This window comes from Rhinopithecus roxellana, chromosome 18 (assembly GCF_007565055.1).
Source record: "Rhinopithecus roxellana isolate Shanxi Qingling chromosome 18, ASM756505v1, whole genome shotgun sequence".
NCBI lineage: Eukaryota > Metazoa > Chordata > Mammalia > Primates > Cercopithecidae > Rhinopithecus > Rhinopithecus roxellana.
The window spans coordinates 91,787,378-91,811,895 of NC_044566.1; the positions used below are offsets into that span (position 1 = coordinate 91,787,378).

General features: G+C 38.6%; 1 protein-coding gene across 1 annotated transcript in view; it reads left to right on the forward strand.

Moving 5' to 3' along the window:
• Window positions 1-618: 618 nt before the first annotated feature.
• Window positions 619-24,518, forward strand: part of NALCN (sodium leak channel, non-selective) — a 229,742-nt gene continuing 205,842 nt past the window's right edge. The window contains exons 1-3 of the mRNA XM_030922022.1: window positions 619-768; window positions 898-1,002; window positions 8,949-9,035. Of these exons, the coding sequence (XP_030777882.1) occupies window positions 619-768; window positions 898-1,002; window positions 8,949-9,035 (342 nt within the window). The remainder of the gene's footprint in view (window positions 769-897; window positions 1,003-8,948; window positions 9,036-24,518) is intronic.

Below are 24,518 nucleotides of genomic sequence, written 5' to 3' on the forward strand. Positions count from 1 at the left end.
CTTTCCATGACTAGAAGTCCTTTCTAAGAGATAATTTTCCCAGAAAATACAAATCCTATTTGACAATTCACTGCCTTACATTTTGGTGTTCGGTAACACCATGGAATCCAAAGACAAGCTCCATCATATTAATTGTGGAGCCTGAGACACTTTACTCTCCCTATGAAAAAGTGATTTCAAATGAAACCCAGTTCTGCCATTTCTTTCATTTTGGTTAAAACCATAGCAGGTGCTTTTCACCTTATTGAATGTGTTAGGCTCCAAGTGGCAAGCTTAAATGGTACATATCCTTTTTTAAATTATACCTATACATACTGGGTTTGACTGTTCATTTCCTTTTCCACATTATTAGTTGCATTTAACAGCTAAAGGTATCATATCAAATTATTTTATTGCTAGAGATATTGAAATTACCCTGACTTGAAGTCAGAAACAACTTTATTAAAATTTTAAGAGTGAGAACAGTAAAATGTGTTGCATGTTTCACATTTTACTGTTTGCAATTTTTGAAGAGCTTTTGTCGTTGAAAAAATGAGTGTGGATAAATATGGATTGTTTTTCTGGAAAATGCTTTCTTATTTCAGAAGTCAACTGTGACTCAGTCTGTCCTCCTCTATCATGGCAGGAACCAGTATATTCACCGTCTATGAGGCCGCCTCGCAGGAAGGTTGGGTGTTCCTCATGTACAGAGCAATTGACAGCTTCCCCCGTTGGCGTTCCTACTTCTATTTCATCACTCTCATTTTCTTCCTCGCCTGGCTTGTGAAGGTACTGCGGAGAACGGTGCTAAGAAAGTCTATGTTCTGTGATGGTTCTGCAGATCTTTGGTTTGGTTTTGGTTGCCCTCCGCTTTGTCATTCTTAGAGTTTGATAAATGTGGTTTGTGATTTTTTTCAGAACGTGTTTATTGCTGTTATCATTGAAACATTTGCAGAAATCAGAGTACAGTTTCAACAGATGTGGGGATCAAGAAGCAGCACTACTTCAACAGCCACCACCCAGGTACGTATGAGCAAGAGGATGTCATAACCCATCCGAGCGTGCACATGTCTCACCCTCACCATCAGTGAACCTTGGGGAAGCTCTTGCATGTCAGGCTTCTACAGTCTGACTCGGGAAGCTGTTTAAAAATACAGGTGCAGACCAGGCACAGTGGCTCATGCTTGTAATTCCAGCACTTTGGGAGGCTGAGGGGGAGGGATTGCTTGAGTCCAGGAGTTTGAGACAGCCTAGGTAGTGTAGCAAGACCCCATCTCTACAAAAAAATTTTAAAAATTAGCCAATCTTGTGGCATGAGCCTTGTAGTCCCAGCTACTCAAGAGGCTGAGACGGGAGGATCACTTGAGCCCAGGAGGTCAAAGGTGCTGTGAGCTGCAATCACAACACTGCACCACAGCCTGGGTGACAGAGCAAGACCCTACCCCAAAAAAACATAAAAGAAAATAAAATAAAGCAGGTTCAAAGGCCCAAACCCAGAACAATCAAATCAGAGCTTCTAGGCAGTGAGGGAATGACACCTATATTTTGTAACAGCTCCATGGGTGGTTTTGATACAAAACCAAGATCGTCAACCACATTTATTACATACCTTAGATTCTGACATCACAAATCCTCAAATGGCTTGCAGATAAAATGTAACCACTATGGAATTTCTGACTTTTATGAGTATTTATTCATGTACTTGCGAGCCTGTGTAAGGTCTATGTGTAGGATTAGAATTTTGTAATGGAAAATATATTTCATTCAGAACAAACCACAGTGCAATAAACTATGACAATGATCCCTCAAACCCACATGCATGTTTGTGATTTTTTTAAAGAATCCCTGTATGTTCAGAAGAATTCCCGTAAGTCCCATAAGACAATATTGTTTCCATAAAACCATAAGTCTCCTGAGAATTTGAAGGTGGGCTACAAATTTTCTAAAAGCAGCAGAGCAGTTATTACATAAGAGGGCAGTTCAGATACAATGCCTTTGTTTTTATTTTTGGATTTGTTTCATGTGTGTGTTTTCATGGTAGTTAAAAAAAAGGAAGGGCAGGTTTGTATATCTTCTTCTAGTGTGAATCTTTATAAAAGATAGAGAAAATAAAAATTCCAGAATCAGGAATAAAATGATATAATGCCTTGTGACTATTATGATATTAAATTCTAAAGGATATTTAGCAAGTTTGTAAACACTTACAAAAGCTCTTAAGACAAAGGTATCTGTCAACACTTACAAGAACTGGTAAGACAACAAAGGTATCTGTCAAGGAGCCAAGGTGTACAAACTTTACTTTTGAAAACCCTGAAGTTGAACATTTAATAATTGTATGTTAAAATGCAATTTAACTCACCGATTTGGGAAAAGCCTGATGGTGTTGAGGCATCTTTGTGATGCTGTAAAAGTCTGAATTGTCCAGTCAGTTCATTATAGATGAAATAGTGTCAGTCTTATTCAATTTTGACAAACAACAGTTCAAACTTCCATGAAAGGTTTTTCTGTATATGCTATCCAGGTTATATCAGAGATGCCATGTAGAAAAGCCTTCAAGAAATCAACCATGCCAAGTACTTATCTCCTCTCTCCTCTCTTTTTGCAAACTATGAGAGATAAGAAAGTTCCCAGTCTGTTCTGAGGTGACAGCCTCTAGAAGGACATGTTTTCACTTATGACTTTGAGACCCAAATGGAATGTGGAACTATGATCTTAGCCCTTAACTCACATGCAGTGTTCCTGAAGATGACCTAAAATGCCTTTAAAACCACAGTATGTTTATGGAGTAACTCTCAAGTACAAAATCACAGCTAGAAAAAATAGTGTTTGGAAGCACCATCAAGTCAGCCAATGGTTCTAATAGAAAGGGAAATGTGAAGAGACTTGGAACAACGTTGTACAAAATCATTTTGATGCCAAATTGTACTTAATCAAGAGGAATGAGTTGGTAATTCAGAGGTAATGCGCCTAGATATTCAGCAGAGGTAATCACACAGAGAATTGTGAAAAACCTTCATTAAGGAAAATGCTATAGCTGAGGACCTGGTTGCTAAGCAACCAAAGCTCCTGCTGTCAGCCTCTGGGTGAAACACCACTCAGGCAGCCTAGCAACGGGCTTCAGGCCCCGCCCACCCTGGCTAGCCACTTGCAAGTGGGCCCTCTGATGCTTTTATGTGTAGAGAAGGGAGAGACATCATTTGCCATGATGCTATTATGTTGGTAAAATATGACCAGATTCTGTGAACAGGGACTTCTCATTCCGTGGTTTAAAACACTAAATCGCAAGTTACTAATTTGAAGGAATTAAAATAAAGATGATTATTGTAACGCACACAGCTTTTCGGACATGGAAGTTCATTCTTGCCTTTCTCTAGCATATGGAAAATTTGCAGTTGTTAAATATAGGCTATTCTCATCAAAGGACTAAAGGGTCCTGGGCTTGTTGGACTTGTTGATGTCTAAGTCTGCAGACTTCCCATAACAGCCATGTGTATAGAAAAAAAATATGTATATATATATATATGCACATTTTCAGGACAAAGAAGGGTCTTTCTGTTATACTAGGCAGATCACCAGGAATTGACTCTGATAGGGACCATTTTAAGGGAGGTGAAAGGAAATCTGTGATGAGAGTTGTTTCTTTAAACTAACAAAGCAATATTTTTCAGTTGAATAGTCACCACCAAATGCCTCCAAGACACAGCACAGGAACAAATTACAGAGAGATTAATGCCAAGGGTCTTTAGGAGACCGCAGTATAACATGTAACTGGAAAACAGAGGGAAGATGATGTAGAAAATTTCAAATTACTAAGCATTGACTCTGCCTGGACTCTAGAGGCTTGTGATTTCATACCTGCCTAATTCTTAGACATGGATAACTATTGCCTTGTGGTCAGCTGTGGATTAGGTTGAAGGATAAGTGATTCATACACCCGTGATATAATACCCCCCTGTGTTAATCCACTATAGGATTACCCAGACCACAACTTTTTAGTGATACCCCATCACTGGATGTTGGGATGGGCAGATGAGCTGAAAGATGAAGCCCTGAGTACCATATCTCACTAACCCAGACCTTTCCTCCCATTATTTAGATGCTTTACTTCAGATACCTGTTACCAGTCCCATGGTCTTCTGACCTAGACTAGCTCATGATAAAGATGAGCTTATCCCAACTTTGCCTCGAGTAGAACTCAAAGAACTGCTAAATTTTACAGCCACACAAGGCTACTTTTCTGTTAAAATGATAAGAGACAAAAAGCAGGCTTCTGACAGTCAATACATATATAACTTTTATAAATGAATTATAGTCCAACAGGATCATATTGAAGGTTTGGTAAATAAATAAATATTCTGATTGTACAAAGACATTTCTGGGTCTGTTATTATCTCTAATTGAGCATTCTTGCGGACATGTGCTTTCTGAATTAATATCCCCTAATTAAGAGAGAAGACTGATAAAGGTAGAATTGGTGTGGGAAGAAAGGGCACTTATGAGTTTATTCTCCTTTGGGTTTCCATCAACATTCTTAGAATATGGGTTATACAATGCCTAAAGCAACTTATGCATAAATGTTAAGTGCTGGGTTAAAAAGTAGAAAAAAATTGATGAAAAGACACATGATGAAAAATGGAAAGAATTTCTCCTCCAAAGAGAAAGTTATGTATAACTTAATGATCAAAGACAATACTTTAGCAAAAATGTGTTTACTGTGTTCCAAGACCATTCATTCCCTCATGAATATACATCATTAAAATATGTGAGAAAACAATTCAATTAATGCATTTCAGGGAAGGGTGCTTCTAGCATGGTGTAATAATGAGCACCTTCTAATAAGAAATCATAATAATGGAATAATGCAATCATAGGAAGCCATAAATGAGAATTAAATTTTGTGAGGTTGCATCATTGAATATATTATTTCATAATGAAATCAAGCCAGGTATCCACTCTCACTATTTTGTGTCATAGTGACTATTAGCTATTTTTTGAAAAACTATCAATTTTCAAAGAATCCAAAGAGCATACAAATTGCAAAGTAAATTTTAGATTTTCTCTGCATTACTGTGTATGTGGATGTCTGTGTGTGCCTGTCCTGAGTTTGGAATTCTAATTCAGCTGCTAGTGATTCTCCATTACCAAGATTCTTTCTCTTACCACTATCCATTAGATAACCTGTTATTCGTATTGTTGTTGATGATTATGATATTATGCCTATAATAGAACAATCCCAGAAGCATTTTTAACTACTTTACAAACCAATCGACCAGTTATAAAACTCTAGCAGTTGCAAATGGACAGGCTTGAGAGAATTCTCAAAGTTGAAATCTCCATGGGCTTCCAAATGATTGTGCTAAGAGGAGAGTGCCATGGAAATTCATTTGTGTTATTGGTGATATTCTACCAATTCAGAACGTCTTCTTACAGTCACTCCCATATATTGAGATCTGCACTAGCCTAATGGCTTTACAACCTGTCTTATTTAATCTTCACAATAATACTGTAAAGTGGGCGTTATTAATGTCTCCACTTTGCGTGTAAAAAATGACACTGATTGGAAAGTTAATTATCTAACCCCATGTTATATAACTGGGTAGTGGTAAAACTGGGACTCAAAAGCAGGTTGCTCAGCTGCAAGAGCCTTTTTATTCAGCATGAGATGCTACCTCCTTTCAATTTAGCCATTACAAGCCCTGCTGTCAACATGCTGTCTTTGTTCTGGCCCCGTGTTAACTTTTCTTTTCTTAAAAAAGACAGTATTTATTGCTGGCTGAAAGGGACATTCGCATACATTGTTGCCAAGAGTATGAATTAAAATATATTTTCCAGAAAACAGTTTGGCAACATGTATCCAAAAGTAAAACATATATACTATCTGACCAAGAGAGTCCACTTTTAGAAATTTATCCTAAGAAAAATTTGGGGCAGTAGCCAAGGGCATATGTTTGAGGATGTTTATGAGGCATTATGGCAATTTTTAAAAAATGGAAACAGTCTTAGTCTCTAGCAATACGTTATTGATTATAAATTATGAAATTGGAATAAAGGCAAACCGTTAAAATAAGCATTGAACTTTATTGATGTGAAGATATGCTGATGACATATTAGTACAAAAAAAGGATCCCATGTTTGTGCATGGGATGCAGGTGTGTGTGTGTGTCTGTGTGTGTAAAATACCTGGAACGTTAACTCTAAAATGTTAGTGGTGGTATATCTGGGGAATGGGTTTAAGATGTTTCTTTTGCAACTAATCCTCATTTTCTAAGCCTTTAACAGTAAAATATTTAATTATAGAATGAGAAAGGAAAATTACATCAGTAAAAAGAAAAGAAAAAATAATGGACATTCTAACAGAAACCACATGTACTAGTTAAGTTACATTCAGTTGCAAGGGACAAATAAAGCCTGAAATAGGTTGCTTAGGTGAGGTATGCGATGAGGAATCCCGTTCTCTCTCATATAAAGTCAGAGGTACTCATTCAGCGTGGTATGGTTGCCTCTGTTGCCACGGATCCAGACACCTTCCCTCCTGTTTCAGTTCACACAGCCTCCATTACCACAGTCACCTTGTAGACCAGCATGGCTGCTGTAGCTCTAACCCTCACATCCATATTCCAGAGCACAGGAAGAAGAAGGAAATACAGGAAAAGAGGGTTTCTGCTTGCATCCTATGGTCCTGTATGTAGTTACATGGTCAAGGTCAGCTTCAAAAAAGGATAAGAACTGGCCTTTCTTCTTGGTAGCCTAGTGGCTCCATGCAGATTCTCTTTGTAAAACAGGGAAAAGAGATACAAAGGAAAGACTAGCAGTCCCTGCCACAATCCCCACAAGGATTTGAGTCTCTGAGGATGCTTGGCTTCTGCTAGCTAGCCCAACTTCTGTCTCAAAGATCTACTGTCATATTAACCAATCGAAATGTTGCATAATGCAGGGGACTAAAGAGAAATGGAACGTTTTTGCATTTCCTTTACTTTATTTCATACAAATAAATGACCTTGAGAGAACACTTTTACTGAAAATTAAATTGATTCTTTTGATTTTGGTCTGCTGAAAAAAAAATAATTTAACAGAGAAAATTAGTCTGCTACTGATCAAAGTAAATATATGCCCCAGAGATCCTTTATGCCACAATTAGAGAGTACAGGAAGTATCAACAGAGGGTTTTTATTAATAACTGGTGACTGGCAATGCTGGCTTTGTTTTTTGTCCATAAAATGAGGCTTCCAGAATTTTGACAGAAACTTAACAAGGTCCTATAACAGGGTTGCATCTCCACTGATGCCTGTGTTCTCGGAATGAGCCTATTCAGGAAGAATGTGCCTGATTCACCCCAAAAAGAGTTTTTGCAGTTTATTCTAAAGAAAATCCGAATCCTGTAAATGGAGAGCTGAGATGAGCAATTTGCAGTTAACATCTTTGCCAAAGGAGCTTTATGTAAATGTGCGCCTCAATTTTATCATTTAAAAATACATATAGGAGGAAGAAGCGGGGGGACTGCCTGAGCTCAGGAGTTCAAAACCACCCTGGGCAACATGCTGAAACCCTCTCTCTACTAAAAAAATACAAAAATTAACTGGGCATTGTGGCGGGTGCCTGTAGTCCCAGCTACTCGGGAGGCTGAGACAGGAAAATTGCTTGAACCTGGGAGGCGGAGGTTGCAGTGAGTGGAGATCATGCCCCTACACTCCAGCCTGGGCAACAGAGCAGGACTCTATCTCCAAAAAAAATTTTTAAAGTAATAATAAATATACATAAAGGGCCTGTGATTTTTGGCAACAGTCTGTCACCACCTCACTCGTTTTATAGAAGGCAAGTTTATTTTCCACAAAGGGTCTACCACCACTACTATCAGAGATCTGAAACTATCATTACAAATCCTAGGTAGTGGGATCTTTGCATCATCTCATTCATATTTCCATTAGCAGTTACCCCTTCAAATACAGCATCAGACTATCAGGAGGACATAAATAAGGATGACAACGGAAATATTTATTTCTGTAAAACAGTGACCTCAGGCAGGAATAAAACAGTGAGTGCTTGTAATTAGTATCTTTATTTAGAAAAACAAGAATGTTTAATTTTGCCCTATTCCTACTGTACACACACACACACACACTTGCTCCTGAGAACTAGAAAGAAAAATATGTTAGTGGGAAAATACATGAAAGTGGGAAATGTCTTCCAGCTGGGTGTAATATTGACACATAAGTAATATGTGATGATAGCTAGGAGATAATAGGTACCTAGGAGATAATAACCTAGATATCTAATTCAATGGATTTCAGATTTCATGGGCCTGTAGCATCTTGAATTTCATCACTTAGGTCTTTAATCCAAAAGAAACTACTTGTTCCCTTCATAATATGCACATAAAATTTCTGTTGAGCAGATTAATTGCTTCCTAGTTAAAATAATTACACAAAGTGTATAAAGCAATGTGGCAGTCTTCTACCATTAAAATAACACCAGTTCTTTCCCTGTGCCACATGCACACTTCTTATTTTATTGATCCTGAGAATATTTTTATTAGGTCAGTGAAAACTGTCCACTAAATAAAAATAAAAAATTGCTGCCTATAGTAAAAACACACCAGACACAATGCTTTTTAATTATAATTTTCATTTTCTCCCAGATCTAATAGATATTTATCAATATAATGGGGATAAAATACTAAAGTATTTCTTTTATGGAGAAGAATATTTGAGCAATTATATGCAAAGCATATGCAAGACAGAAAGAGCCTGACATAGCAAGTAGTCAATAAGCTCAAGTTATTAACATTGTTCTTTTTTCATTTACTTAAGCTTTCAGTGTTAAAGAAATATAATTGAAATGACTTCATTCCAAATATAAATCCATAAGAAGACACATTTTTGATAACATAAAAATATACAAAGCTGGAGACATAGAGTTCTCAATGTTCCATATTAAATGTCTCTGACTCATCTCCCTTCTTTGTCTTGAAGATGTTTCATGAAGATGCTGCTGGAGGTTGGCAGCTGGTAGCTGTGGATGTCAACAAGCCCCAGGGACGCGCCCCAGCCTGCCTCCAGGTGCAGTACAATGCCATTTTTTAAAATCGCCCAGCAAAGGTCTTTGAATTTTATTTCGTCAAAGAAAATCCACAGCTCTTTAAGCTCTAGAATTGTCCAAATTTATGATCCTGAAGTTAGAGATGGTACTTCACTCCATCCTGTATTCCCAGAACCTAGCTTTTTTTTTTTTTTTTTTTTTTTAAGATACACAGTAGGGATTTGATAAGTTTCTGATGGCAGCACACATGTAAGAGGATTTCAGTGGTATTGAATAAATGGAGAATTTTGTTGACATGTGAAATCTTATAAAAATAGTCTTTACCAAAGACCTGAGTTATTTGGCAGTGGGCAAATTTATTCAATTTAATACCTCACTGAGTAACTGGGAAAAAATATGTTGATACGTAGTCTCTCTGTTTTTCTGCTTTTGCAAGCTTTCAGAGGAACATAATACAGAGGTGTTTCTTTAGTAAAGTGCACCAATAGCAAACATGAGGCAATGGGATGGCGGGTGGGACCTGAGAGTCCTCATAAGATAGATTCTCACAGTGATTAGAAGATGGAGCCTCAGGTCCCTGCCCATGAACTTTCTGGAATCACCGTCGTCTTCTCCAAGTTTCTCCAAGCTACCATTGACAACAATATGGATAACAGCAATAACAATAAAGCCCAATAAACACTTTTATCTCTTCTTCAGGGGGCTGTACTGACATCTTCTCTTGCTTTGTTCCCCCTCCCTGCCCCGCAAATATCAGTAACTCATTCAAAATAATGTCACCTTACCAACAGCAGCACCCCCACCTTTCCATAATATTTCCACTACTTTCATTTTCCCTCCAAGCAGCCCTACTCATAGGATCGAAGAACTGATTCTTCCACCTGGAGAATTTTATTTTCTTTAGCCTTTTTGGTTTTCAATGAAAAACCCTCTTCTCACAAGGGGTGGTTTCCATAGTTCTTTACATCCCGCCCTCATAATTTGGAGAAGTGTTCACATCTGCCATGGGATGAGACCGTATCTCTTTTCTTTCTTTTGGGTCTTTCTCCAGATAGGGACTTATTATGCAACTCAAGGGTTGGTACATGAAAAATAAAATTGTACTCTGAGCCATTACTGTGGGCTTTGTTTATATGCCCATTTTACCATAGAGTTATTGACTTCTTTTTGTTTCTGTTTGTATTGAGGTGTGATTAACAAATAAAATTGTAAATACTTAAAATATACAATGTGATAATTTGATATATGTACACAGTGTGAAACGATTGTTGCAATCAAGCTAATTAACACATCCATTGCTGCATATGTTCAATAGTTACCTCTGCGTATGTGGGGTGGGGGGTAACACTTAAGAGCTAATCTCCTAGCAAATCTCATGCATACAGCACAGTATTATTAACCATTAATGAATCACTTTGTTTATTAGATCGTGAGAACTTGGCCATCTTTTGACTGAGAACTATTATCTCCCCATTTCTATCCCCTGCCCCCAGCCCCTGGTAACCACCATCCTACTCTCTGCTTCAATGAATTTGACTTTTTGAGATTCCATATATAAATGAGATTATGCAGTATTTGTCTTTCTGTGTCTAGTTCATTTCACTTAGCATAATGTCTTCCAGGCTTATCCATATAGTTGTCAATGGCAGGATTTTTTTCTTTCTTATGGCTGAGTAATATTTCACTGTATGTCTATACCACATTTTTTTAATCCATTCATTCATCAGTATACACTTAGGTTGTTCCTTGTCTTGACCATTGTGAATAGTGCTGCAGTAAACATGGGGCTGCAGATGTCTCTTTGAGATACAGATTTCATTTCCTTTGGGCATATATCCAGAAGTGGGATTGCTGGATCATATGGTAGTTCTATTTTTAATGTTTTGGGAAACCTCCACACTGTTTTTCAGAATGACTCTACCAATTTAAATCCCCACCAACAGTGCAAAAGGGTTATCTTTTCTTTACGCCTTTGCCAAATAGTTATCTTTTGTCTTTTTGGTGGTGACTGTTGTAACAGATATGAGGTGATTATCTCATTGTGGCTTAAATTTGCATTTCCCTGATAATTAGGGATAGTATGCACTTTTTCATATACCTGGTGGCCATCCATGTGTCTTCTTTGGAAAAATGTCTACTCAGAATTCGCTCATTTATAATCAGAGTATTTGCTTTTTGGGTTTGTTTTTGTTTTTTAGTTTGGGGGCTTTTTGGTATTGAGTTGTATGAGTTCCTTGTATCTTTTGGATATTATCTCCTTTTCAGAAATGTGGTGTTCCAATGTTCCCCTGTTCCTTAGACTGCCTTTTCACTTTGTTTATTGTTAACTATTTATTTCTGTCAGTTTTAAAAAAAATGGAGGGCAATAAGTGGAAAAGCTTGCAATGAATATTGAGAAGTATTGTTTTGTGGTCCTCCTTCTGGCCTATATTTGATGTTGGCAATGCTGCTAATATGAAACTACAACTACCTTGACTCCTACTATCACTACTGATAGTATTAACAATGACAATGATTATAGTACTAGCTTCTTGCCTATAAAGCACTTTTATTGACATTACTTTTTAATCCATCAACTGATATTTACTGAGTTACCAACTATGTGCTAGACACTGAGATAGTCTGGAAAGAAACACGCACAGTCTCCACACTCATAGAGCTTACAGTGTGCTCGAGGCTGGAAGGATAAAAAGGCAGCATCGAGCTAGCAGTCACAAGAATGACGTGGGTTTTGAAATAAGTAATGCAAGATGCAATGAGGATATATAAATTGGGGTCCTCTTTGAGAGGTCAGGGAAGGTTTTAGTGGGTAATCTTAAAACCAAAACTATGAGTAATCCCAACATTTTGGGAGGCTGAGGCAGGCAGATCACCTGAGGTCAGGAGTTTGAGACCAGCCTGGCCAACATGGTGAAACCCCATCTCTACTAAAAATACAAAAATTAGCCAGGCATTGCTAATTTAATAGCATGCCTGTAGTCCCAGCTACTTGGGAGGCTGAGGCACAAGAATCACTTGAACCCGGGAGGTGGAGGTTGCAGTGAGCTGAGATTGTGCCACGGCACTGCAGCCTGCGTGACAGAGTGAGACTCTGTCAAAAAACAAAAAAAATAACAGAGAGAGAATGGGGAAAAGAATGGCTAAGGATGAGGTTTACTACAATGCTGTGATGTAGAAAGACTGACATGCCTGGTCAACCATTTATAGGAGACAGTGGTGACTCAGAGGACATAGTGATGTCTCCTGAAGTTACATTCAACCAAAGGGAGAACCCAGGACTAGTGGCTGGGTCTTCTGGTTCCTAGTCCCATGCTTTATCCAGCTGAAAAAAATATGCAAGAAATCATAAGTTTGTGATAGAGAAATAAGCTATCGGGGCTACTCTGAGTGCCATCAGAGTTGTATGGGATCAAGAGCTTTAAAATCTATTAAATCCTTGTTAATAGATGCCTCAAGGTGGCAATATGAAATTAGGAGGCAAATCAGCCTCCTTATCACAAAGATTTGAGAATAGCAAGGGATTCATGACAAGGTGAAGTCTGATGACAAAACCGAGCAAGGAGATAGTGAAATAAAGATTGGAATGGAGTGGGGATAGATGTCGGGCTTGAAGTGTATAGATGTGGCCTCTCAGAGACCCCTGTATGAGATATGTGTTAGGAATATAGCAGCATGCTTATGACATCTTATGAATGTGACTCATATGCTTAGAAACTGGGGGGAAAGGGATCAGGTAATTCAGTATGATGCAAGTTTCATTCAACTCAGCTTCATGTGTTTGACCCTGAATAAAGCTTTCCAGAGGCAGCAATGAAGAGTGCATGGAAGAAAAGTGGGATGGCCAAGAAGTTGTCTATTTGTACTGAGCGGGAGCTGTGATTAGAGAGAGAATACATTTCCATGTCTGAGAAAAAAATATTAATTAATTAATTAAAGAATTAAGTAAAAATATATTGAAGATAAAATGGGCATGAAATACTTGATGACTTTTACTAATGATTAATGGCATTTAAAACTGAGTAACAGGAAAATTTTCACCTGAACCTTCCACTCTGTGGCTTGGACTATCATGGTATCTTACCCTCAAAGAGGAACAGGAGCATTTACCACTTCTTTTTCTTTTTAAAACAAGCAAAATATGAACATGTTCTCATAAAAAATTAATACAGAAATAAAATTAAAAGGAAGAGTTTACTTGAAATCGTCTTTCAACGTATCCTTCCTCATTCTTCTTCCAATAGGTAACTTGGAGGTTAATGTTGAGTCGATTCTTCTCAGACTCCTGCATTCATGCATTTTATCTCACATGAAAAAGCATTTCTGCCTCCAGGAAGCATTGACATTTTTCACAGAATATTTCTTCTTCCTACACCACTCCCTTCTCACTCATCCTTCAGAACTCAGCTCAAATATCACTTTCTTATCCTCAAAAACATAAGCCAGGTACCTCTGTTACATGTTTTCATATCATCCTACACTTTTCTTTTACGTCTATCATAATTTTAATAAAATAAATTAAGGGTATAATTAGTTGTTTGATGTCTGTTTCTCCAACCAGGAGAAATTCCATTACTTTAGAGATCATACCAGTCATGGTCACTACTGGAACTATGCTTTAGACATGAGAGATGATCAATTATGTTTATTAACTGAGAACAAGTCCAGTGAAAGAAGGAGCCAGTACCTTCTTGGCTTATGAAAGTACTTATTTGACCTCTCACTTAGAAGTCGCTCTATTTATCCTCCTGGTCTTGTCTCCAAGAACTAGAAATTGAATAGACTGGCAATAACACCCTTTTCCATACAAAACACTTATTTCTATATGCATGTCGTTGGAGTCTAAAGCAAGCAGTACACTTGGAGTTTGCTTCCAGAAAGTGCCTCGCAGAGGCTGTAGGCCTTTGGATATCTCTGGATACTTTTGCCAGGATGTCTCCTCTAATCTGTGGTGGCAGAGCCTTGGCAGGACATAACCCTGATTTCTGTCATGTCTCACCTCTTTCAGAACTCTTTTCATCTTGGCAGCATATAAGATAAATTTGTCTTATGTTTAGAAATATCGTGTTAGGAATAGCATCATTGAAAAGAACCCAAACTAATTTTTTTTTTTTTTTTTTGAGACAGAGTCTCACTCTGTTGCCCAGGCTGGAATGCAGTTGCACAATCTTGGCTCACTGCAACCTCTGCCTCCCAGGTTCAAGTGATTCTCCTGGCTCAGTCTCCAGAGTAGCTGGGACTACAGGCACACACCACCACGCCCAGCTAATTTTTGTATTTTTAGTAGAGACTGGGTTTCACCATATTGGTCAGGCTGGTCTTGAACTCCTGACCTTGTGATCCATCCACCCCGACCTCCCAAAGTGCTGGGATGACAAGTGTGAACCACTGCGCCTGACTGGACCTAAACTAATTCTATGTTAACAAGAAGATAGAGTTTATTGGAATGAAACATTCAAACGGCTGTATTTAAATGGAATTTGTAATTTTGAAAGTGTTGAAATAAATTAGAAAAAATGAGGTATCAGTAGTATCTGAGAGACAGGAAACTGATGTTTGAGTTCCCACTTAACTACTAGGAGCTGCTGATTTTGTTCAAAGTGGGACTTTGTTTTTAATTTCACCCCAAAGTTTAAAAACCAGAGTATTTTACATAAAAACCCACATATCCTACCCATCTTGTAAAACAGAATGATCTGGCAACAAAGAGCTCTCATTTCCACCTGGCTAGAGTTGGCCAGAGCTGGATGGTGGCTGCCACATTAGCAGAGGCAAAGAGGCTTTATTGTGCCTCAGTTTCCCAACTCTCCATATTGTCTCCACAGCACTAGAAATGAGTGTTTTACTTACCCATGAATTCATACATTTATTTTTCTAAGAGTAGAGAAACATTTCTTTTTGTCCATGATTCTCTCGTGCGGAAATAAACAAAAGTAATAAATTCATAAATATATAAATGTATAAAGATACACAAATGCGTGGATGAATGAATAAAGAATAGATACAAGGCATTTTAAAAGCACCCTGTGATGACAGAAAACAATGAGAAATGAACCTGGTATTTGAAGGAAAAAGGTTATTCCGATGTGTTAAATATGTAACCCTAAGCCTAGTTTTCTCATTATGTTACTTGCTAGGTCTCAGGAGGCACTTGGTTGAGTGACTCATGGAATAAATGAAAATAATGTACCTTTAGATCACAAAGATTATATAATAACAAGTAGTCCACACATTTCAGTGATTCTAAAATAGTATTTTCATAAATTTTATGTTTTTAACATTTTAAAACTTTAAAATCATAACTCAGCATAATTGGAAACTGGCTCAAATTCTCTTATAAATGAAATGTACTAAAAAATCAAAACTTCCTTCATTGATATTATGTATTATACTTTTCACCTTATATTCTACTCTCTGTATCCTCGTGCAGTTACTAGAAGTAATTAGGTAATTTAATAAAACAAGATTTTTTTTTTTTTTTTTGAGACGGAGTCTCGCTGTGTCGCCCAGGCTGGAGTGCAGTGGCCGGATCTCAGCTCACTGCAAGCTCCGCCTCCCGGGTTCCCGCCATTCTCCCGCCTCAGCCTCCGAGTAGCTGGGACTACAGGCGCCCGCCACCTCGCCCGGCTAGTTTTTTGTATTTTTAGTAGAGACGGGGTTTCACCGTGTTAGCCAGGAGGGTCTCGATCTCCTGACCTCGTCATCCACCCGTCTCGGCCTCCCAAAGTGCTGGGATTACAGGCTTGAGCCACCGCGCCCGGCCATAAAACAAGATTGATTAAGGTAGCTTAATCTTCCTCACCGTTACTAAATTAAATACATGATGTAACCGATGCTTCTGTGATGCTGAGTTTTTTACGTGTAATAATTTATTCTCTCTTTCTCTGTCTCTCTCTATGTGTATGTATATATACACAAACTATATATACACACGTTTATAGATATACTATATATGTGTGTATGTGTGTATATGTGTATATACGTATATATAGAAACATTGCTGGCATAAACCTATTAAGATTTTATGTATTTCAATGGGCAGAGATTCAGATCACACATTAGCAACTATTTTTAAATTGTTTTCCTATATTCCTACATGTGCACATACATATTTTACCTTATATCAAATATTTCCATTATTATGGTATTTGTTTCCTCTTTTCAAATATTGGTTATGGAGATAGCCAAATGAATTAGGGCACATAAAACATCTTCTTACTCTTCTACAGAAGAAAAGTAGGCTCTACTGAGTCATTTGTAGAGGAAAATATGGGTATCTTTGGTCTGCAGTTGGAAACCACAAATTTATTTTGTGTTCTGAGACACAAATTATAATTACAATCATAGCTATAATTATAATTAGAATAGGAACCATATGCAGGCATGCAAGGAAAAGATTCAATTTGGTGCTCTTAAAGTGATCTTTCTATTTTTATAATAAGTGAAAATGCGCATACTTGTAAATTTAATTGCAAGACCACAAGTTTGGAGCAGGAAGACTAGCAGAAAGGTATTGTTAGCTTGCTAAGTTATGTGTGGTGAGCTCTGTAATGCTACTTGTTGAAATTTTTCATTAACCAACTTTATTATATTAATTTGGCCAGGACAGTTCTCATGTTTATCCAGTTATTAATGAAATTTATACCATGCTTAATAAGGCTAAGTTTAATAAGATACTGAGCATGGTAAATGTGTGCAATTCCTAATAAATTTATCCTCATGTTAAAATGAGTAAGTGAATGTCCTAGAACCCCTGAAAAACCCCCTCCCATCCTCTGTCATGCCTGCAATGTCTTTCTGGCTGTTTCTCGTCTCTGTGCATTGCTGATATTCTTGTCACTTACTTAGGGGCCCCTCATTCCTGTTCCTTCTTTTTGTTTTTTTTTGAGAAGGAGTCTCACTCTGTTGTCAGGCTGGAGTGCAATGGTGTGAATTTGGCTCACTGCAACCTCCGCCTTCCGAGTTCAAGCGATTCCCCTGCCTCAGCCTCCTGAGTAGGTGAGACTACAGGTGCCCGCCACCACGCCCAGCTAATTGTTTGTATTTTAGTAGATACTGGGTTTCACCATGTTGGCCAGGATGATCTCCATCTCCTGACCTCATGATTCACCTGCTTTTTCCTGTTTTTGGTCCATACTGTGGGGACAAGATGACTGGTGGTGAAAAAGAAAAGCCTAGGAACATAGATAAGCCAAGCCCCATACCTGGTTTCTTTTCCTTTTTGTGCTACAACTGCCTAAATGCACATCTCCCAACATGACCTCCTCGCCTCTCCCTCCTGCCTCCCCAGCTACAGGTGTCCTTATCTTCGCTTGATGCATAAACACCCAATACAACATCTTGTTTTGAGACTACACGCTATTGTAGTCTGTTAAAGATAAGACTCTGGAAACATCTTTCAGCTACACTACTTACTAGTGGTAGGCGATAGGACATGTTTACGGAAATGGGGATGAGAATACGTCTTTCCTGGGTTTGTGAGAATTAGTGAGTATTTATGACTTAGTAAAGAATTGTTTGATTGGAAGGAACAGACCATCTGCTCAAAGGGAACATTTATTGCAAGTGTTATTCAGCCTTTCTCTGCCTGTCTCTCACTCTCTGTTTGAGCCACATGATTTCTGTCTGTGACCTGACCCTGTTTTTTCACCTTGAACACTGGCTTTATTCTGTTTTGTTTGTTTTGAATTTTTTCTCTCCTTGCATATTACCCAAGTATGGCTGGTTGTGACTGAGTTTAATGACCTCCCAATCAAAAGCCCTAAAGAGACTCCCCAGAAAGCACCCAAAGCTGAAGGTGCACTGGGAGAAAATGAAGTTGTGTGGGGGGCATCAGAAACAGGAGGCATGGCCAGGAGCAGCGGATCAGGAGGGTGCAAATGGAAGGAAGCAGCAGGTCTACTTAAGCAAAGTATTAGATTTTCCTGTAGAGCAAACCCAGAGTTGTTTGAAACCTCCCTTTTTAATCCCCTCTGAAAGCCTTACCCCATCTCTGCTGGAACCACTACTCAACCACCCTCCTGAACTTCATGGAATGGGTGGAGAGAGGACACAACTCTTTGGTCATATTAAGTAGTGAGACTTGACTGCAGCACTTACAACTCAGAGATCATTTTTCCTGTTAAATTTTTCAATCTTACAGGACTTGAGAAGTTTGTTAAGGGCTAAAGAAATAGGCTATTACAATCTCACCTGAAGCTCAAATCATGCTGTATAAGATAGTTTCTTTAGAGAAACACCACATAGTTACTATACACTTACAAATTCACAATTTGTAAATTGGTGCTATTTTACAATATAATATTAAGTCAATTTCCTTGCATTTAAAAAAAACATATTCTGAAATAATTTAGAAACACAGATAAGAAAAAATACTTGTATGTCTGTCAGAAATAATAATAGCTAATATTTATGGATCACCCACTATGTGTTTTATTAGGTTTTCAATTATTTGATGCTCACAGCACCATAAATGTAGGTACTAATATGATCTGTTTTACAAAAGACGAGGTTGAGGCACAGACAGCATAAGGAATTTGATGGTCACATAGTTACTAAATGGGGATTTCATCTCAGGCAGTCCACCTTATATGTTTAACCACTTCATTTTCACCCCCGTGTATTACCCTACTGTAAAAATATCTCACAGTTTGTTCATTCATTTATTCATTCCACTATTGATGGACATTGAGCTTGTTTATTATTGTTTTGCTATTGCAGACCATCTAAGACCTTTCTTATCCATGCCTTTGTATGCACACGTGAGAGAGCTATTCTAACATAGATAGCTAGGACAGCAATTTCTGGGTTAAAGGATATGAACACCTTTGACTCTCAGTTATGGCAAATGGCTCTCTGGATGATAGGGCTATTTTGTATGCCTTTTAGAAACTTCTAAGAGTGCTCATTGTCTACATCTTCACCTTCACTTGATGTTATCAGGCTTTTACACCTGATGGCATGAAATGGTGTCTTGTAATGTAAATTTGCATCTCCCTGATTACAGCCTATGGATGTTGAAGGTTTTTGATAGGTTCAAGGGCCACACATTTTCTGTAGATTGCTTGTTTATCTCATTTGCCCATTTATCTGTTGATTTTTCTACGTGATGTTCAGGAATTCTGAGTGTTTCTAAAGGGTATACTGTTTCTTTCTAAATAAAAATTTGAGATATTAGATATAAGAACAAATCTAAAATATTAATGCTTGACACATGTACCTATTTAATCTCTCCCATCTTTAGTCAATAAGGCAATTCTTTTATGTGGTATTAAAGAAACCAATTAGAAAATTTCTTCATTGTGTGCTTAAGTGTGAGTCTTAGAAAGGTGAAAAGTTATAATTGACTCTTTCAGCATCAAACCAAGCAGGTATCTAGCTGTTTAAACACTATTTTAGCATAAGCCACAGCTGTGGGACGGGTCACTCCAGTGCTTGACAAATAGAAGTTTATTCAGTTGGACCCTTATTTGCTGTTTTCCCCCTGCTGCCCAGATAGGAGTTTTCATCTCTTGACACTGACAGATGTGGCTGCACACTTTCGAACCATCTTCCAACACACCCCCATGCTCTATTACCATAAGGAAAGTCTCTGACAAGAGAATGAAAGTACATATACATGAGACGTGGCACAATGGATCTGTTTCCTCTCGTAGCATTCCACCGTGTGCCTCCTGTGAGGAACAGAGGGAGGTAACAGTTTCTTGCTGAAAGTTGGTCAAATGGTGGCGAAATTATTCCTGTAGTGTTTTAATGCTCTTTGAAAACATTTCCATTGAAGGCTAAGATTGAGGGGAGGTGGCCTGTGTGATGTGAGCATTTCAAGTGACGAAGTGACATCCTGGGCACTCCTGAAACTATCTTCTTCATGAACCTTCCCACAAACTGGCAGATAATTAAGAATTGATGGAGCCCATGAGAGTGTAGGTTCCCTCCAGAAGCTAACCTCTTCTATACTCACAGACCAGCGTGAGAAGGCAGTGTGATCCAGCGAAGACCATGTGGGCAAGGAGCACCTGGGACAATTTGATTAATTTCTCTAAGCCTCAGTTTCATCACCTGAAAAGTGAGGATAATAACATCTGTCAGGGTTTTGTAAGAATTAGAGATGATGGACTGTACATTCAGGCACAGTGTGTGGGATGCCGTGGGCCGCTCGATCTGTAGACTTGTCTGTCATCTCCATCAGCACACTCGCCCAGTGCTGTTCACAACCAAGGGCATCCTGTCCATTTCCAGGAAGTCGGCTCTCTCGCATGCCCCAAACCCAGCGACTCCAGCCTTTAGGGCCAGCCCTCCTTCCTTTCCAAGGTTTTAGAAGTGCGTTTCTAAATGTCCAGCAGGCATGTTTCCCAGGCATTCTCACAGACACATCAATCACCCTTCTCATCATAAAAACTAAACGCAGCTCTCTCCCCAACCCGTTCCCACAAAGAAACTAGGTTTTCCCTGCATTCCCTGAAACCTCCAAACCAACCCATTATTCTTCTCCTTTTGTCCTCTCCAAATCCAATCTGATCCCTCTTCAATTCTGTCATTAATTCAGTATTTTGAAATTTTTTGAATCATTCTCTCCACTCCATCTTCATATCCCTGCCCTCAAAATCAGGTCAACGCTTCCTCAACAGAGTGATCTCTGATTCCTTGATTATGTTTGGTCATTTTCTTTTTTGTTTCTCTTTCTTCTCTATTGCCTCATTCACGATAGGCACTTGCCAAAAATTTGCTGAATTATACGTGATTGTACACATCCAGCTGCATTCATGTGCAGAAAACACAGCCTCACATACAGCAGACCTAAATTCTTACTCTCCCCCTAGGCAGGTGTCAAATGATGCTTCCCCCAAACGCTCACTCATGCACACACAGACACACAGTCAAAAACACATGCACGCATGTGTACACGCACATATATACACACTCATACAGGCTCACACATGCTCACATATGCACACACCTCAAACAGTAACAGACACACACATGCCCACTCATGTGCACATACACACGCCTACATACTTATACATGCTCATGAACACTCACACACCTCACACATACATACAGTGACACACAATCACACACAGACACACACATGCAGACAGGCACACACACGGATCTACAAACTTACACATACACACCTCACACGTACACACAGTGACACACAATCACACACACACATATGCACACATGCACACACATGCACACACATGGCTACACACACATACACACTCACACATGCTCACACACACCTCGCAATGCACACTCAGAAACGATGACACACAGTGACACACACACACACATGCATGCACAGAGACATGCATACACATGCTTATACGAACTCACACACCTCACACATACTCACGGTGACACGGTGACACACAGACACATGTGATGCACACATATACACACATGCATAAACACACTTGTACACACTCATGCATGCTCACACACATACCTCACACACGCATATGCGCTCACACACACAGGCGCACACACACATTCATTTTCAATGTCTCGGGAATATAAAACAACGACTTGGAGGAAAAGTTTGTAGGAAAAAGTAAATACAAAAATGATTATGCTATAATTACCTGGAATAAATATTAAAACCAGGAAAAATACGATAGCTAAATGTGGGAAGGGGTAGCTAAAATGCTACTTGAAAAAGGCCTATTGTAATTTTGAAGCCAGTGGCCAAATAAACTAAACAGAGGGGGCAATTGATAAATCCTCAGTTTGAAATATCCCATATATATTTATTTAAATATATATTCAATATGTATCTAATAATCCTGATTATATTTCAAATAATAATTATATTTAGAATAGACACCAGATGACCAGGCATATTATAATAAAAAATAAGATTAAAATATTAGTGTTATTTTTATTTATTTATCTGTCTTACTGGCAATTAAACGGTTTTGCTTCTTTGATTTTTAAACCCCATTGGAAGAAATATTCAGAACATTTTAAGATTATTTGCATGCCGAGTTATCTCAAACTAAATTCCTGTCTCGTATTTTCACCCTCCAGTTTGAATCAGTCCTGTAACTCTTGAATGTTTAATGTTTATAATTATATTAGTTAGGAGACATGTACTAACGTATGCCAAGAATTTATAAAATGTCCACTGGAGACAAATTATTATTGTTGAATCTACTATGAATCCAGCCTTGCAGGAACTGAGTACTGAAGTTTAGGAATACCAGACTAAAATATACATATATATATATATATATATGTATATATACACATATGTGTATATATACATATGAGCTTTTTCTACTCTTTCTGGACACCAGGGAACATGAAAGAAAGTATTGTGGAATAACTAATATTTTTGATTTTTATTACCCATGTCCAGCCAAGTAAGCAAAGTCAACACTTGATTGTTGAAAAGCCAAGATTTTAGCATTTTTATTCTTAATTTTTCTTCCAAGTCAATAATGAAGTCATGCAGGGTTATTGAGTTCTTAATCCATAAATGATAGGTTAGTTAATTGAAAGGTTTTTGTACATGTCATCATTTACTTTTCCTTTCTCCTACTCATCCATAATGTAGGCCACAAAGTGTGAGGAAACCAGGGCATTTTGAGTAGTGTTCTATAAGATAGTTTAAATTGTGAATCTCCATCATGGCATTGTACTCTAGGAAGTACATGTTGTCCTAAACTGAAGCTTTCAGAAAGCCAATTTCCCGTGTTTTAAATCAATTCAAGGCATGATTTTATTGGACAGGATATAGGAAAAGTTCTATTTTAAATATTTCTTACTTTAACTGATATATTCAGATCTCTGTAGTCTTAGTGACAGTATCCCAATGCCCAGAAATGGCTTTTGTGTGCTCCTAGTTCTTAGTAAGGCATCATAGCTATGTGACTGCCGTGGCATTGTGATTCATAGGAGTCTCTAAACAGCAGAAAAGGACTATATATAATATATATGACCCAGAGTAGAGTAGCAAAGCAAAACACCTTAGAAAAGCCCGTAAAATAGTCTCCCGTTCCCACAAGGGTTATTATTTATGACCAGTGTATGAGTTTCCAAATACCCTACAGCAGACTCAGAGATGCCATAAGAGCTGGGGGAGCTGAGTGGTGAACAATCAAGTTGAAGTCCAGGAGTCCTGACTGTTAGCATTTGCTGCTTTCCATGATGTAAATGGCCCCATCGTGGCCAATTTCAAGTCACCAACATGACATCAGTAAACGTGAAGGTGGAGAGAGACGCGATTGCAGCTCCAGCACACCACAGCTGGGGAAAGCTGCATTCCCACTTCAGTCAGAGATGGTATATACATACATACATGTCATACATGTCTGTGTAAGCACGTTGCAAAATTTTGTTTGCAAAAAGTGGAATTTTTGATGCCTCCATCCAAAGAACCTATTTTCCAACATCACTGTAGAGTGGAAGAGAGAGGAAGAGTTTTGAGAAGGCACAACCCTTTCTCAAAGCAACACATCCAAAGTGATGCAACACTTCCATTTCTGTTCTGGTGGTGAGAACCAATCACATTGCTCCACTTCAGTGACAATAAGCTGAGTGATGTACTTGAGCTATATAGCAGGAAGAGGAAACCAGCTTGGTAGGTATAACAGCTTTTGCTAAACAACAAGGCACCCTAAAACTTAATGGCCTGGACAGACACTAACTTTTGCTCATGAATTTGTGGATCAGTTGAACAGCCCTGCTAGTCTGAGCCAGTCTCAGCTGACTACATCTAAGCTCACGCCTGCCTCTGTGGTCAGCCACTCATCAGCTGGCATCTCTGATTTTGGGTGTGGCTCACCGTTAATTGAAATGAAGAGAATGGGAGGGCCCATGGCCACCTGGCCACCATGAAACAGGCTAGGCTGCAGGGTTGATGTGGTCCCTCGGGGTTCCAAGAGCAGCAAGAGTAAGTTCTAACACACAAGTATTTTCCAAGTCTCTGCTTACCTCACCTTTGCTACTGTCTCACTGACCAAAACAAGTCACATGGCTGAGTCTGGAGTCAGTGTGGAGGATACTGCCAAGGATGTGTGGATACAGGGAGGCGAATTCAACTGGACGCCACTGGATTTTTTTCACACAGGCTAAGAGGAATTTGAAAATCACTAGCTTGGCATCATAATCGATCCTGCTTAGCGGTGATTTCTTTCACACCAGCCATTGGTGGTGCATTTTTCCTTCTTGTTAAAATCTAGCTTGTGTTGTAAAGTCAAGAGGAGCTGGTGATTGAAAAAAATAACATCCACATTTGTTTGTTGATTTGTAATTTGACGTCTAACTTTACTCTTACAGAGTAGAGTGAAAGCTATACTCACATGGCCTAGAGATAAAGGGTCTATTCAGGATTCCCTTACTTGGCTCTTCATTCCAAGAAAGAGAGCCAGCCACTGATAGGGCGTGGCAGCTGGCAGGGTGTCCACCAATATCATACACTCTTGGTACCTTTGTGGAGATTGACTTGTGGATTCCCTTCTGTCCTGACTCTCTAAGGACACGTCAGGAACAGACAGATG